Source organism: Chiloscyllium plagiosum, chromosome 33 (assembly GCF_004010195.1).
Source record: "Chiloscyllium plagiosum isolate BGI_BamShark_2017 chromosome 33, ASM401019v2, whole genome shotgun sequence".
In the NCBI taxonomy this organism is placed as follows: Eukaryota; Metazoa; Chordata; class Chondrichthyes; order Orectolobiformes; family Hemiscylliidae; genus Chiloscyllium; species Chiloscyllium plagiosum.
Genome location: NC_057742.1, coordinates 5,191,313 through 5,206,980, shown reverse-complemented (window position 1 = coordinate 5,206,980; position 15,668 = coordinate 5,191,313). Strand labels below are relative to the sequence as shown.

At 43.4% G+C, this 15,668-nt stretch overlaps 1 protein-coding gene across 1 annotated transcript in view; it reads right to left on the bottom strand.

Moving 5' to 3' along the window:
- Positions 1-15,668, bottom strand: part of LOC122539626 (rho GTPase-activating protein 23-like) — a 266,170-nt gene that overhangs the window by 28,202 nt on the left and 222,300 nt on the right. Inside the window, exon 23 of the mRNA XM_043674624.1 lies at positions 12,624-12,729. Within this exon, the coding sequence (XP_043530559.1) occupies positions 12,624-12,729 (106 nt within the window). The remainder of the gene's footprint in view (positions 1-12,623; positions 12,730-15,668) is intronic.

Genomic DNA, 15,668 nt, shown 5'->3' with positions numbered 1-15,668 from the left:
ACTCTCAACTACTTTACAAAATGGCCTAGAGAGCTTATCAGTTGAAAGCAACTTAAAATATGCAAGATGTAAAACAATGTCAAGGTAAATATAGCATTTCAATAATTGATGAAAAATATAAAATTATGAAGAATTTAGATAGAGTAGACAAGAAGAAAACTTTTCTCTTGGATAGAGGTATCAATAACTGGGGGTATAGACTTAAGAGAAGCAGGATGTTTAAAAGGGATGAAAGGAAATTTTTTTTCACCTCGATGGTTGTGGAAATCTGGAACTCACTACCTTTAAGGATGGTTTTAGGCAGAAACCCTCATAACATTTTAGTATTTCGATGTGCACTTGTGATGCTAAGGCTTTGGGCCAAGTACTAGAAAATGGGATTAGAATATTAGGTGTTTTTGTTTTGACTGGCACAGACTCAATGAGCCAGAAGGCCTTTTTCTGTGCTGTAAACCACTCTGACTATGGATGTGTTGTCCCAGTTGAAATGGTGTCCTTCCTCAAACGTATGTAAGGATACTAGGGAGAATGGGTCGGGTCGGGTTGGTTTGTGGATACACACCAGGATACATGAACATCAACTAGCCACAAACAAACATGACCCTCTCTCACTAGTATCCTTACATACAGATGAGGAAGGACACCACTTCGATCCTAGGACAAGCCAAACAGAGATACGCACGAGAATTCCTAGAAGCCTGGCATTCCAACTGGAACTCTATCAACAAACACATTGACTTGGATCCCATTTACCACCCCCTGAAAAAAAGAACAGGAAATGGCATCACCATAGGGAATGATGTCACCACAGGAAATGACATCCCTGACCTTAGGAAACAAACATATAAACAGAAAGTGGGCTACACCACCAGTGCTTCATTCGGAGGCTCACTGAAGATGTTACCTAGTATGGTGATGAAACGTCTGAAAACGAACCTTCGCAGCTCAGCGAGCAAACCTACATCCAGTATATAAATGATGTGGAAGAGGCAGAGAGTAGTGTATCCAAATTTGCTTATGATACAAAAATAGGTGGGAGAGCACAGAAAGGGGACATAGATAGGTTGAGTGAGTGGAAAAAGAATTGACAAATGGATTTAAATGTAGGAAAGTATACGGTTATGAAATAAAAACAGAAATCGCTGGCAAAACTCTGCAGGTCTAGCAGCATCTGTGGGGAGAAAGCAGAGTTAACCTTTTGAGCCTGTTGACATTTCATCAGAACTAATAATAGTTAGGAAAACATAGTATTTATGCTGATGATGATGTTGGGGATGAGGGGAGAGGTGAACAGATAGCTTGAGGTGGAGCCGAGAGTGAGAGAGAAAGAGACAGACAGAGAGAGAGCGAGCGCGCAAAAATGAAATGCAGGTAAATCGCTGCTTCACCTGGATGGTGTCTCTGGAGCCCTGGATAGTGAGAAGAGAGAAAGTAAATGGACAAGTGTTACACCTTCTGTGATTGCATGGGAAGATACTATGAGGGTGTGGGGAGGTGTTGGGAACGAGGCGGAGGGGATCAGTGCCCGAAGGGAATAGTCTCTGTGGAATGCTGACAAAGGAGTGGAGGGGAATATGTGTCTGGTCATGGCATCTCGCTGAAGATGATGATGTTTTGAATGTGAAGGCTGGTGGGATGGTAAGTGAGGACCAGGAGACCCACTGTTGTTATGGGAGGGAAGCGAAGGGATAATGTTGTGGGAGATGGGTCAGACATGACTCAGATCCCTCTCAAACGTGGTGGCATGGAGTCCTTGGTTGAGGAAGATGAAATTTCTGAGGCCCCCTGCGAAAGGTGGCATCATCAGAACAGATGCAACAGAGACAGAGAAACTGGGAAAATGGGATGGAGTCCTTACAGGAAGCAGAGTGAGAGAATATGTAGCCCAGGTAACTATGGAAGTTGGTGGGTTTATAGTGGAAATCGGTGGCCACCCAGAAATGGAAACAGATGCCAAGGAAGGGAAGGAAAGAGTTTGAGATGGACCAGGTGAAGGTGAGACGATGCTGGAAGATGAAATCAATATTGTTAAACCTTTCCAATTCTGAACAAGAGGGAAGCAGCATTGATGACATCAGCATACTGGAGAAAGAGTTGTAAAGAGGGCCCCCAGTAGTTCTGGAACAAGAAATGTTTTTCGGATCGCACAAAGAATCAGTCAAAGCTGGGGCCCATGCGGGTACTCATGGCAACACCTTTGATCTGAAGAAAGTAAACGTTCAGAGTAACCCTTTATATCTCTCTTTCTCTGAGCTTTTTCTGCACCGATCCACTCAGATCTCCCCATGCCCAACCTCGGCTTATTTCTATCCGCTATCAGTTTTGATAAACAATGACCAGACTGAAATATTAACTCTGCTTTCTCTCCACAGATGCTGCATGGCCTGCTGCATTTCACCAGTAATTTCTGTTTTTGTTTCAGATCCGCAGCATCTGCAGTTCTTTGTTTTATGAGGTCATGCCCTGTGGTAGGATGAATTAAAAGGTATTTAAATAGGGAGAGACTCCAAACATTGTGCAGCACAGAGTAATTTAGGTATGCTTGTGCATAAAATAAAAACATTAGCATATAAATACATATATATTAAAATAGGCATATAATTTAGTGGCAAGTGGAATTTTGATTTTTATTTCTAGATGTTGGAATTTAAAAATAGGAAAGTCTTGTTACAACTGTAAAGGGTTTTTGAGAGGCCTGCACCTGCGGGTTTGTATACAATTTCATCCCAAGCAGCTCCATTACGCAGGATACTGTGCTCTACTGTCTGTTCCTAGTATGAATAAAGTACATTTTTGAAATAAAAAAAAAGTCTGTTCCTGGGATGCACACAGAGACAAATATTGATTATACCTGGAAGAACATCAATTCAATGAAAGCTGCTCTTCGGTCTGCCCGAAATATGTTGGTTTTCCAGTGTAAACAGGTGACCTCAACTGAGTGTGGCAAATTGGCACATTCCAAAGTCCAGGACTACATGCTGAGTGACACATTAAAGCTTGGGGCAGCTGTTGCCCAGGTGCAGTGAAGGAGCTGTTTTCAAATGAAGATTTAACCTGAGAGTTTGTTTGTCGTCTTAAATAAATTTTTCTGATCTTGTGGTACTATTTGAAGAACACCACAGACATATAGATTGTCTCATTATTGTTTTTGAAAATTCACTGAAAGCTATCACATGATTACTGCTTCTATCATAGCAACGACAAACTACATCTTCAGCACTTTAAGAGGGGATTGTATAAGTTTGTATCAGGTGTAAAATGAAAGTGTAAGAATAAATTGAATATTTTCCAGAACTAATGAGAGGGTAAGGAGATGTTGTAAAGTAGTAAATGATTACCTGAAATCTGCTACTGGAAAATGACAGTAACATATTCAATAGCAACATTCAGACATGAATTTGTTTAATATTGGAAGGGAAACAGCCAAAAAAGAATGAAAACAGATATTTCTGCCACAACTGTGTAGGTCTGTCAGTATCTGTGGGGAGATAGTCGAGTTAACGGTTCATTTTCAACAGAACTCACCCGTGACAGTACTGGTAAAAGAATGACTACCGAACAGTCTTTGTGGAGATGAACCTCATCTTTACTTTGAGAATACCCTCCAGTGTGTTGTGTGGCACTATCACCGTGCCAAATGGGGTAGATTTTGAACAGACTTTGCAGCTCAAGAACGGGCATTCAGATCCACTGTGGGACAACAGCAGATTTGTACTGTGACACAATCTGCAACCTCATGGCTTGCTGTATCCTCCACTCTACCATTACCATCAAGTCAGGAGATCAACCCTAGGTCAATGAGGTGTGCGGGAAGAGCATGAAGCATCCGTAAACATGAGGTTAAAAAGTAAGTACTGTATGCATGCCAAAGAGCATGTGCAGTGATATAGATAAACAATTTCACAACCAATGGATCAGATCTAAGCTCTGCAGTCTTGTCACATCCAGTCATGAATGGTGGAGGATAATTAAACAACTCTGTAAGAGAAGAGACTCTAAGTATTCCCATCCTCAATAATGAGGGAGCCCAGCACATCAGTGCAAAATGATAAGGCTTAAGGATTTGCAGCGATCTTCAGTCAGAAGTTCCAAGAGGATGATTTATCTCGGTCTCTTCCAGAGGTCTCCAGTGTCACAGATGCCAGCCTTAAGACAAGTTAATTTACTCCATGTGATATCAAACAAAATGGCTGGTGGCATGATATACTGCAAAGGCTATGGGTTCTTGCAACATTCAGACAATAGTACTGAAGAGCTGTGCTCCAGAACTTGTCGCACCCCTAGCCAAGCCTTTCCAGTTCAGCTGCAATACTGGCACCTCACAATGTGGAAAATGCCTAGTATGTCACATGCACAAAAATGAGGACAAATTCAACCAAACCATTTACCTCCATCAGTCTACTCTCGATCATAAGTGATGGAATGGAGGATAACCTGCTCACTGACGCTCAGTATGGATTTTGCTGAGGTCACTCAGCTTCTGATCTCTTCAAGCCTTGATTGAAACATGGACACAAAAGATGAATTTCAGAGGTGAGGAAAGACTGATTGTCCTTAACATCAAGGCAGCCTGCAATGAGTCAGTGTGGCCTCAAGGAGCCCTAGGAGAACTACAGTCATGGGAAAACACTCTGTTGGAGTCATTCTTGGCAAAATGGAAGATGGTTGTTGTTGGAGGTCAATCATCTGGCTCCAAGAGCTCTCTACAGAAATTCTCTGGAGTAATGGCCTAGGGTCAATCCTCTTCAGCCATTTCAACAATGACTTTCCCTTCATCATAACGATTAGAGAGTGGTGAACTTGGCCTGGACAATCACAAAGGCCAACCGCCCATCTACAGAATCCATCTACCAGGCCCACTGCCAAGGAAAGGCCACCAGCATTCTCAAAGATCCATCCCACCCTGATACTGCTTTTCTACAACCTCTACCATTGGGGAGAAGGTACAGAAGCCTGAACACATGCACCAGCCGGTTTCGAAACAGTTTCTACTCTACTGTTGTTAGATTACCAAATGGACTCAAACTCTTAGCATTCGCCTAAACCTGTGTTATGGTTTTTGCTGTTTAACTATTATTTACCTATCTAAGCTATTTAACTATGTGATCTGGCTGTATTGCTCGCAAGACAAAGCTTTTCAGTGTACACGTGACAACAAATTGAATTCAATTCAGAAGGGTGGATGTTTGCTCATGATTGCACAGTGGTTCAGTGCCATTTGTGATTTCTTAGATGCTGAAGCAGTCCATGTTCAATCGAGCAAGACCTGGATAATACCCAAGCTTGGACTGTGAACTGGCAAGCAACATTCATGGCGCACAAATCCATCTCTAACAAGAATCTAATAGTTGTCCCTGGACATTCTTGAATCTCCTATTATCAACATGCTCAGAGTTACCATTAACCTGAAACTGAATTGGACTACCCATATAAATATTGTAGGTACAAAAGTGGCTCAGAATCTCAGAAACTTGAAGTGAGAAACTTGCCTCCTGACTTCCTAAAGTCTTTCCACCATGAGTGAGTGCAGCTCCAACAACAACCAAGAAGCTTGACACCATGCTAGACAATGCAGCTTGCTTGACTGACACCACATCCACACCCTCCAGCTCCAAAGCTCAGTGGCAGTAGTGTGTACCATTTACAAAATGTACTGCAGAAATACACCAAAGTGGCAAGTAGTATTCATGCCACACAGATGCCAGGTAATGAGCATACATGGGAAGACCACCAACTGCAAGTTCCCCTCCAGACTACACAAACTTGGAAATATATTGTTGTTCCTTCAGTATAGCTGTGTTCAAGATCCTGGAACTCCCTCCCGAACAGCATTGTAGGTCTACCTATACCAAATGGACTGCAACCTTTCAAGAATAAAGTTCATCACCACCTTTAAAGTGCAACAAAAGGACAACAAATGCTGATGCAGCCAGCAACATCCAAATCCCATGACTGAATAAAATATTTCAAATCACTAGCTGAGCCAATGTCTTTAAACTCTGAAAATCCTGTGCTGTGTTATTGCAAATCTTTACTTTGAATTACTAGACAATTCAAGTTTTCTCTGACAAAAAATATTTTCAAATCATAGGCAGACTGGATCCTAAACACAGCAAGGACCATGAATCATAACTTTTACTTCATGAATTATAAAATCACCTGACAACAATATTCTTCAGGTCTTCAGAGGGTTTAGAGTCAGAGATGTACAACACGGAAACAGAACTTTTGGTCCAACCCGTCCATGCCGACCAGATATCCCGACACAATCTAGTCGCACCTGCCATTCCCCGGCCCCTTTCCCTCTAAACCCTTCCTATTCATATACCCACCCAGATGCCTTTTAAATGTTGCAATTGTACTAGCCTCCACCACTTCCTCTGGCAGCTCATTCCATACACACATCACCCTCTGCATGAAAAAGATGCCCCTTAGGTCACTTTTATATCTTTCCCCTCACACCTTAAACCTACGCCCTTGAGTTCTGGACTCTCCCAAACCAGGGAAAAGATTTTGTCTAGTTATTCTATTCATGCCCCTCATGATTGTGGGCGGCACGGTGGCACAGTGGTTAGCACTGCTGCCTCACAGCGCCAGAGACCCGGGTTCAATTCCCACCTCAGGCGACTGACTGTGTGGAGTTTGCACGTTCTCCCTGTGTCTGCGTTGATTTCCTCCGGGTGCTCCGGTTTCCTCCCACAGTCCAAAGATGTGCAGGTCAGGTGAATTGGCCATGCTAAATTGCCCGTAGTGTTAGGTAAGGGGTAAATGTAGGGGTATGGGTGGGTTGCGCTTCGGCAGGGCAGTGTGGACTTGTTGGGCCGAAGGGCCTGTTTCCACATTATAAGTAATCTAATCTAATGATTTTATAAAATTCTATAAGGTCATCCTTCTGCCTCCGACACTCCAGGGAATACAGCCCTAGTCTATTCAACGTATCCCTATATCTCAAATCCTCCAAACTTGGCAACATCCTTGTAAATCTTTTCTGAACCCTTTCAAGTTTCACAACATCCTGATAGGAAGGAGACCAGAATTGCATGCAATATTCCAAAAGTGGCCGAACTAATGTCCTGTACAGCCGCAATATGACCTCCCAACTCCTGTACTCAATACTCTGACCAATAAAGGAAAGCATATCAAAGTCTTCTTCACTATCCTATCTACCTGTGACTCCACTTTCAAGGAGCTATGAACCTGCACTCCAAAATCTCTTTGTTCAGCAACACTCCCGAGGACTTTACCATTAAGTGTATAAAGTCCTGCTAAGATTTGCTTTCCCAAAATGCAGCACCTCACATTTATCTAAATTAAACTCCATCTGCCTCTCCTCAGCCCATTGGCCATCTGATCAAGATCACGTTGTAATTTGAGGTAACTTTCTTTGCTGTCCACTACACCTCCAATTTTGGTGTCATCTGCAAACTTACTAACTACACTTCTTATGCTCACACCCAAATATAAATGATGAAAAGTGGTGGACCCAGCACCGAACCTTGCGGTATTCCATTGGTCACAGGTTTCCAGTCTGAAAAGCAACTCTCCACCACCACCTTCTGTCTTCGACCTTCGAGCCAGTTCTGTATCCAAATGGCTAGTTCTCCCTGTATTCCATGAGATCTAACCTTGCTAACCAGTCTCACATGGTAATAAAAGGCTTGATGGGATGGAAATGGTTGCGAAAGATTCACCTTGATTGGCTGAACATTTTTCGATTACAAAATGGCTGCCTGAGTGAAGTCATAATTAAATATTCAGATGATCATTCTGACTATCAAAGGAGCTGAGGCCACCTTATTTTATGTTGACCAGGAAGCAATTACAGGCAGCACGGTGGCTCAGCGGTTAGCACTGCTGCCTCACAGCACCAGTGTCCCAGGTTCGATTCCAGCCTCGGTCGACTGTCTGTGTGGAGTTTGCACATCCTCCCAGTGTCTGCGTGGGTTTCCTCCAGGAGCTCTGGTTTCCTCCCACAGTCCAAAGCTTGTGCAGGCCAGGTGAATTGGCTATGCTAAATTGCCCATAGTGTTTGGTGCATTGGTCAGAGGGACATGGGTCTGGATGGGTTACTCTTCGGAGGGTCAGTATGGACTGGTTGGGCTGAAGGGCTTGCTTCCACACTGTAGGGTATCTAATCTAAAAAAAAATCTTGTCAAACGCCTTACTGAAGTTCATATAGATTACATCCGCTGCTCTGTCTTCATCAATCCTCTGAGTTTTTGAAAGAAGTAACAATCAAGTTTGTAAGTCATAATTTCCCACATACAAAGCCATGTGGGTATCCCTAATCAGTCCTTGCCTTTCCAAATACATGTAAATCCTGTCCCTCAGGATTCCCTCCAATAACTTGCCCACCACCGACGTCAGGCTCACTGGTCTATAGTAGCAGTAGCAGTATGCCTTGAACTCTGGCTGATAAGTGGCTCAGACAGTGGGGACACCTGTGAATCTGCTGGTGGCTGAAGCACCATTCAAGTGATTCCACGACCATTTGCTTTGCAATTCACTTATCTCTCCGGGTTGTAAACAACAGTTTATTTGATGGAGGCTCAACTATAAAAGTCATGCGAAGTTAGAGTTTAAGCTTGGCTGTTTCAGTCCACTGATACATGGATGAGAAGTGGGTTTAATTTCTTTAAAAATCAAGCAAGATAGCTTTGACAGCTATGCACGTTTGTAGTACATATACATAATAAAATTTTAACTATTACATGTACATCAGTGGTTTAAAAAAAGTCAGATCACAAATGGCTTTCAGCTGAAACTTGGAACAATCAGTTGAGAACAGCAATGATGATTACTGTGTGCAACCAAGTGATTTATCAATGGATGTTACTGCTTGGCACCAGCTTATATCAATACCAGGCAAATGATGAAAGATTGTTTGTGCTTCTCAGTTTCCTCAAGTCATTATATTATTGAAAGGTAAACAAAAAAAAGTTTTTGACTCAGAGACCTTGCTAATAATGTAGATAAAATCAGATACACCATAATTTTTTTGTTTTAGTTACTGTGTGGGATTTGAGGATCATTGCAAAGGCCAACAATTGCCCATCCATAATTGCCCTTGAGAGGATATTGCATTCTATTTGGTACACACCCACCCACAGTGCTTTCAAGGAGGGATTTCCAGAATTTTGACCCAGCAACAGTGAAAGATTAAAGTTAGTTTCAAGTTAGGATGGCGTCTGACTTGGAGGGAAACTTGCAAGTGGTGGTGGCAGTATTTTTTTGATGTATCTTTCCCCTAGGTGGTAGAACTCACAGCTTTGTCAGGTCATGTCAGAGGAGCCTTGGTCCGTTGTCAGAAAGAATTTTGGAGGTAATGTACCAGTGATGAAGGGAGCAAACGTTTGAACTAATGAAGGGGTATAGATCATATAAGCTTCTTTTGTATTGAATGGTGTTGAGCTCCTTTAGCACAGCTGAAGCTACACTCATCCAGACCTGTGGAAAGTATTTCACCATAGTCGGACTTTGCACATGGTAGACAGGCTTTCGGAAACAGGAGGTGGATATTTGCTGCAGAATTCTCTGCTTCTGATTTGCTCTTGTAGCCACAAGTATTTATTAAGATAAAAGGTAAAGTCACTACAGTCCCAGAGGACCATAGGGAAGCATTCTCATTTGAGAGAGGTGACTAGTGGTGGCTTAACCTGAGTGCTACTATGCCTCAGACAAGTGGTGAGGTTCGGAAGATGGGACATTTGTGGTGACTACATCTGGTATGGAAATTGAACGTGGCTATTGAAATCACTGCCACAAACCAGCCATCCAGCCACTGAGCTAACTGACACCCTATATTTATGTAGCTGGTCCAATTAGGTTTTAATCAATGGTGGTCCCTCCAGGATATTGATAATGTGGATTAAGTGAAGGTAAGGCTATTGAAAGTCAAGGGGCAATGGTTACATTCTCTTTTGTTAGAGGGCATTGCCTCACAATTGTCAGCCTGACTAAATGTTATCCAGGTTTTGCTGCATATGAACCATGGTTCTGCATCAGAGGAAGTGCAAATGGTGCTGAAATCTGAAGTTATCAATGAACGTCCTCACTCTAAACTTTGTTGGTTTGAAGGTACTTGATGAAGCACCTGAAGATGGTTGAACCAATGATACTACACAAGGAACTTCAGCAGTGATGTCCTCCTGGGCCAAGATGATTGGACTACAACAACCACAACTACATCTCTGTGTTTGATATGACTCAAAGCAATGGAAAGTTTTTCCCTTATTCCCATTGACTACAGGCTTTCAAAGACTCCTAGATAGCATACTGGGAAATTTCTGTCTGATGTCAAAGGCAGCCACTCTCACCTCACCTTCTGTCCATGTTTGACTCTAGTACCATGTGATTTGGAGTCTAGTGGCCCTAGTAAGATCTAAATGGAGTGCTGCTAAGCAGATTATAGGTAAGTGGCACTTCATAACATTGACAATGTCACCTTCTATCACTTTGCACATTGACAGTAGACTGATGGAGCAATAATTGGCCAGATTAGATTTATCCTAGTTTTGTATTATAGAACACAACTTGGGCAATTTTTCTCATTGACGTGTGGATGCTGCTGTTGTAGTGTACTGGGCTAGGGGTGCAGTTGGTTCTGGAAAACTAGTCTTCAGTACCATAGTCAGGATCAGGTCAGGGCTCATTTTTCAGCTTTTTGTTTTAACATCGAGTGAATTGAATTAACTGAAGACTGGCATCTATGGTGTTGGGGACCTCAAGAGCAGACCAAGATGGATTGTTCATTTAAGACTGTTGACTGAAGATGATGACCATCTTTTCAGCCTTGCCTTCTGCATTCAAGTGCTAGCTCTGCATCAGTGAGGATGGCAATGCTTGTGCAGCTTCCTCCTTCAGTTTGTTTAATTACCCATTACAATGCATCACTGTATATGGCGGGACAGCAGAGCTTTTGGTTATGGATTGCCTTTACTATTTTGCCTGCATGCAAGCTCTGTGCTGTAGCTTCACTAGATTGACATGGAATTTTTTGGTCTGCCTGGCCAGGCACTTCTACACTCCCCATTGTACAAAGGTTAGCTCCGGACTTGATGTTAACTCCAGACTGTAGTCAAATACAATTTTTCTACTGCTAATAGCCCATAGACATCTTATGGATATGAATTTTGAACTGCTAGATCTGTTTTGAATCTATCCCATTCAGACAGGGCAACATTGTGTCATTTCTACCTTGAATAAATGCATTTTTGACAGGTAGATTGTGAGGTCAATATTAAGTAAATAGAACCAACAAGAGGGAACAATCACCAGAATCACAAGTTCAGTCTGGAACGTATGTCTTTCCCTGCTCAGTTAATTTAATCAATGGTGATCCACTGAGTCACTCTAGGTGATGGTGATTATGGACTATTGTAACTTGCGGTGTTTCTTCCAAATGGTATTCAACATGAAAGAGCACTGATTCATCCGCTGAGGGAAAACAATGGATAATAAACAGCAGAAGGTTTCCTTGCCAGTAAGTGAACCAATGTTGAGGCCTCATGCCATCCAGAGTCTATGTTTGGGAATTCCAAACCTATGCTGCCTCTCGTGAGTCAGTCCACTGGTGGAGCAAGACATACGTCCAAGGATGGCAAAGCAGAAGTATAAGACTTACAAATAATAATTCAAGAGTAAGACTATGCCAGGTTGCTGTTTGATTAGTCGGTGGAGCAGCTCTCCCAAAAGCGTGGGAACTAACTGTAGATATCAGGCATATATTGCTAAGTCACCTTAAATATTGATTACATAATTCACTCTCAAGATTTCAGGAAATAATTTAAGATGGCATGTGATCATTTTAATAGCATGCAGTATATTAAAGTCTTACTTCATTGAAACAGTTTGTTAGAAACACTAAAATAACACAAAGGACTTCAGATGCTGAAGATCTGAAACAAAACAGAAATTGCTGGAGAAACTTAGCAGTTCTGGTGGCATCTGTAGAGAGAAAGCAGAGTTAACTTTTCAAATCCAGTGACTCTTCTTCAGAACAACTGTTCACTTAATGAATAGTGTAACTGATGTCAGATTTGCTTAGGAACTGGCATTTTCACTGTCAGAGATTGTTTTATACAAAACCTGTATGGGGACAGCAAATCACTTGAAACAGATTGTGGAGAATTTTGCAAGATGCGTTACAAGGTGCTACGACACATCACATGAAAAACATAATTAAGCAAAAATGTGTGCTCCTGTCTTATTTGATTCACTTTAAATATCTTGTTAGCCTAACTGGATAATTTGAATACATAAACAAAATCAGATCAGTCGTGAATGGAAACAGATCCTGACATTGGATTTTAAGAGCGCAGCTCAAACACAATGAAATTTAATTCCTACAGTTCAGCTCAAACAATGAGGTGCCATTCCAAAAATGCACACTGATATCTAACTCAAGCAATTTTTCATTATGTTAAGCAATTCATTTCAAATCTTCTTAATTAGCTCATGTTTATACAATCAAGAAAATAAAAGTTTAAAAAGAAATACCTTGAAACTATTGTGAAATATTTCCAGGATCTACACAAATCTAAAATCTGATCCCTTCCATGTTACAGTTTGACATATCAGTTTAAAACAATCAGGATTAGACAGTAGTGAAAATTTTCTGCTACCTGAGATATCCCCTGGTGCTCCTCCAGTTCTCCCAATGTTTGACAGCAGGTGGTCTATGTTTGGTACTGGCTGTAATTCTGTATTACCTACATAGTCAACTGGAGCCTAGAACAGCAAAACAAATTTTAAAACTAATTTTGTCTCAGTAATGCATTTCCTACACTGCAATATTGGCTACATAGTAGTTCACAAATCATGGATGATCCTCACGAGAGAATACTACTCTGATTTAACTTGAAGTGAAACTTATCAGCCTCTAAAATATACCTGCTATTAAACAGTTGATGAAACTACCTACACAAATAATACAGGTTGGCAACTCTCTATTGCTGCCAGTAATGCTTCAATGACTTCACCAGGGATGGTCATTGGGTCCTTGACACAAGTGAATCAGGATGGGATTGAAATTGTGGGGAGGGGATATGGAGAAAGGTCTGGGATGTGGTGCATGAAGTCAATGGCAAGGGCAGGGAATGGCTTTCAGCAGACTCCTTACTGATGCTAGGTTGCATGATCAGAACTCCTGACAATGACAGATCCAGAAATCCCCACTTCTCAGGAAGACTGCTAGAAAACCCAACTGGGTTAGAGGCAAAAAAGTTGCAGATGCTGGGATCCAAAGTAGACAGGCAGGCGGCTGGAAGAACACAGCAAGCCAGGCAACATCAGGAGGTGCAGAAGTCGACGTTTTAGGTGTAACCCTTCTTCAGGACTGGGGGTGGGTGTAGGGGGAGCTGCAGATAAAGGGGGTGGCAGGGGCAGTGTGGTGACATGGGGATAGATGAAGGCAGATAGAGGGTACGACCTGGTTAGTCAATGGAAGGAATGAATCCAGTTGGTGGCAGGGAGGAGTGGAAGGGAGGGGAAGGGGTTGGAAAGGGAATTGGGGGATGGGAAGGGAGGTTATTTGAAATTGGAAGACTCAATGTCCAGGCTGTAGGTTGCCCAGGTGGAAGATGAGATGTTGTTCCTCCAATTTGTAGCTTGGTTCATTGTGGCAATGAAGGAGGCCAAGGATGGTCATATCGGAAAGGGAGTGGGAAGAGGAATCACCCTTACGCCATCCCCTCCATCAGCCACTATGAGACTCCCCCAAAACTCCAACCCCGAGCCTTGCCACACATTCACTATTCTCCCCTGATCTTGAACTCTGAAACCAAACTGTCTGCACTCAGGAAAGGGCTCACGTTCGTACTCCTCCGTCCCCACCACAACGAATTCCAGACTCACCAGGATGTGGTGCTCTTCTTCTGCTACCTCCACCTCTGTGTTGCCACCTTTGACAAAAACTCCCAACCTCCCTCCGAGGACACCTCCCACTTTCCTCCTCCACTTGGTCACACCCTGCCAGCCTTTTACCTGCCCTCGAACTCTTTATTACAGACTGCTGACGTGAAAGCAGCCACCTCAATTTCTCCACACCCCTCACCCCCTCCAAATGTGCAATGCTCCACTCTCTCTGCAACAACCCCTGGTTCACCATCAAACCCGCTGATAATGGTGGGGCAGTGGTAGGTTGGAGAATGGGTCTCTACGTCGCAGAGGCCGAATGCTAATTCTCCAACGTCCTGTCTTACCACCCCCTTGGCCACGACCCCGCCGCGAACCATTAAGCCAAAATCACCCGCACTCTCTGTGCCTTCATTGCCTCCAGTTATCCCCCCCTCCACCTCCAACTGCCTCCAAACTCAGTTCCCCAACCCTGCAATGCCCGGTTCTACCTTCTCCCCAATATCCACAAGCCCAACTACACAGGTCAACCCATCGTCTCGGCGTGCTCCTGCCCCACCAAACCCACCTTCTCCAAACTCAACCCCTTGGTTCAGGCACTTCCCACCTACACCAACAACACCCTCCAACACTTCAGTAACTTCCAGTTCTCTGGCCACCAGCGCTTTATCTTACTATGGACATGAAGTCCTTAAACAGGTCCATTGTTGGCTATGTTGAACAGTCCCTCTTCAGCATTTAGACATGAACTGTGCCCCAATTCTTCTGCCATTACATCGATGACTGCATCCATGCAGTGTCCTGCACCCGTGCTGAACAGGAGCAATTCATCGACTTTGCCCATAACTTCCACCCCACCCTTAAATTCACTGGGTCTATCTCTGACACCTCCCTCACCTGTCTTTACTTCTCCATTTCCATCTCTGGCGAAAGTCTCCAGACATATGTTTACTACAAACCCACAGATTCCCGTAACTACCAGGACTACACCTCCTCTCACCCAGTAACCTGCAAGAACTCCATCCCATTCTCCCAATTCCTTTGCCTCATCTGCTTGGATGAGGAGACATTCCACTTCCCAGCATCCCAGATGTCCACCTATTTTGAACAACATGCTTTTTGCCCCACCACCATTTCCCATTCCACTGCCCTAAATCCCTCTCCCCATGCAATAAAGACAGCTTTCCCCTTGTTCTCACCTAACAGCCCACCGGTCTCAGCATCCAACACATCATCCTTAAACACTTCCACCAACTCCAACTAGACTCCACCACCAGGAATACCTTCCCCTCTCCACCCTCTCTGCCTTCCACAAAGACTGGCCCCTTTGACAGTCCTTGGTTTGCTCCACTGCACCTCCCCAATCCCACCCCCTCCCCCCGAAATCCCAGATACTTTCCCCAGAAAAGATGCAAACCTGCCAGTACACCAACCCTTCTCACCTCCACCCAGCGCCCCAAACAGTCCTTCCTGGTGAGAAAGAGGTTCACCTGCCTCTACAGTTTACTGCATCAGGTGCTCCCGGTGTGGTCTTCTCTACATCTGGGATACCAAACGTAATCTTAGGGAACAGTTCAGAGCATCAGAGTCAGGCCCACAGGGGCTGACTGGACCTCCCAGTCACCGTCCATTTTTATTTCCCTTCCCACTCCCTTTCTGACATGACCATCTTTGGCCTCCTCCATTGCTACAATGAACCAAACCACAAATTGAAGAAACAATACTTCATCTTCTGCCTGGGCAGCCTACAGCCTGGCGGGCTCAACATGGAGTTCTCCAATTTCAAATAACCTCCCTTCCCATTCCTAGATTCC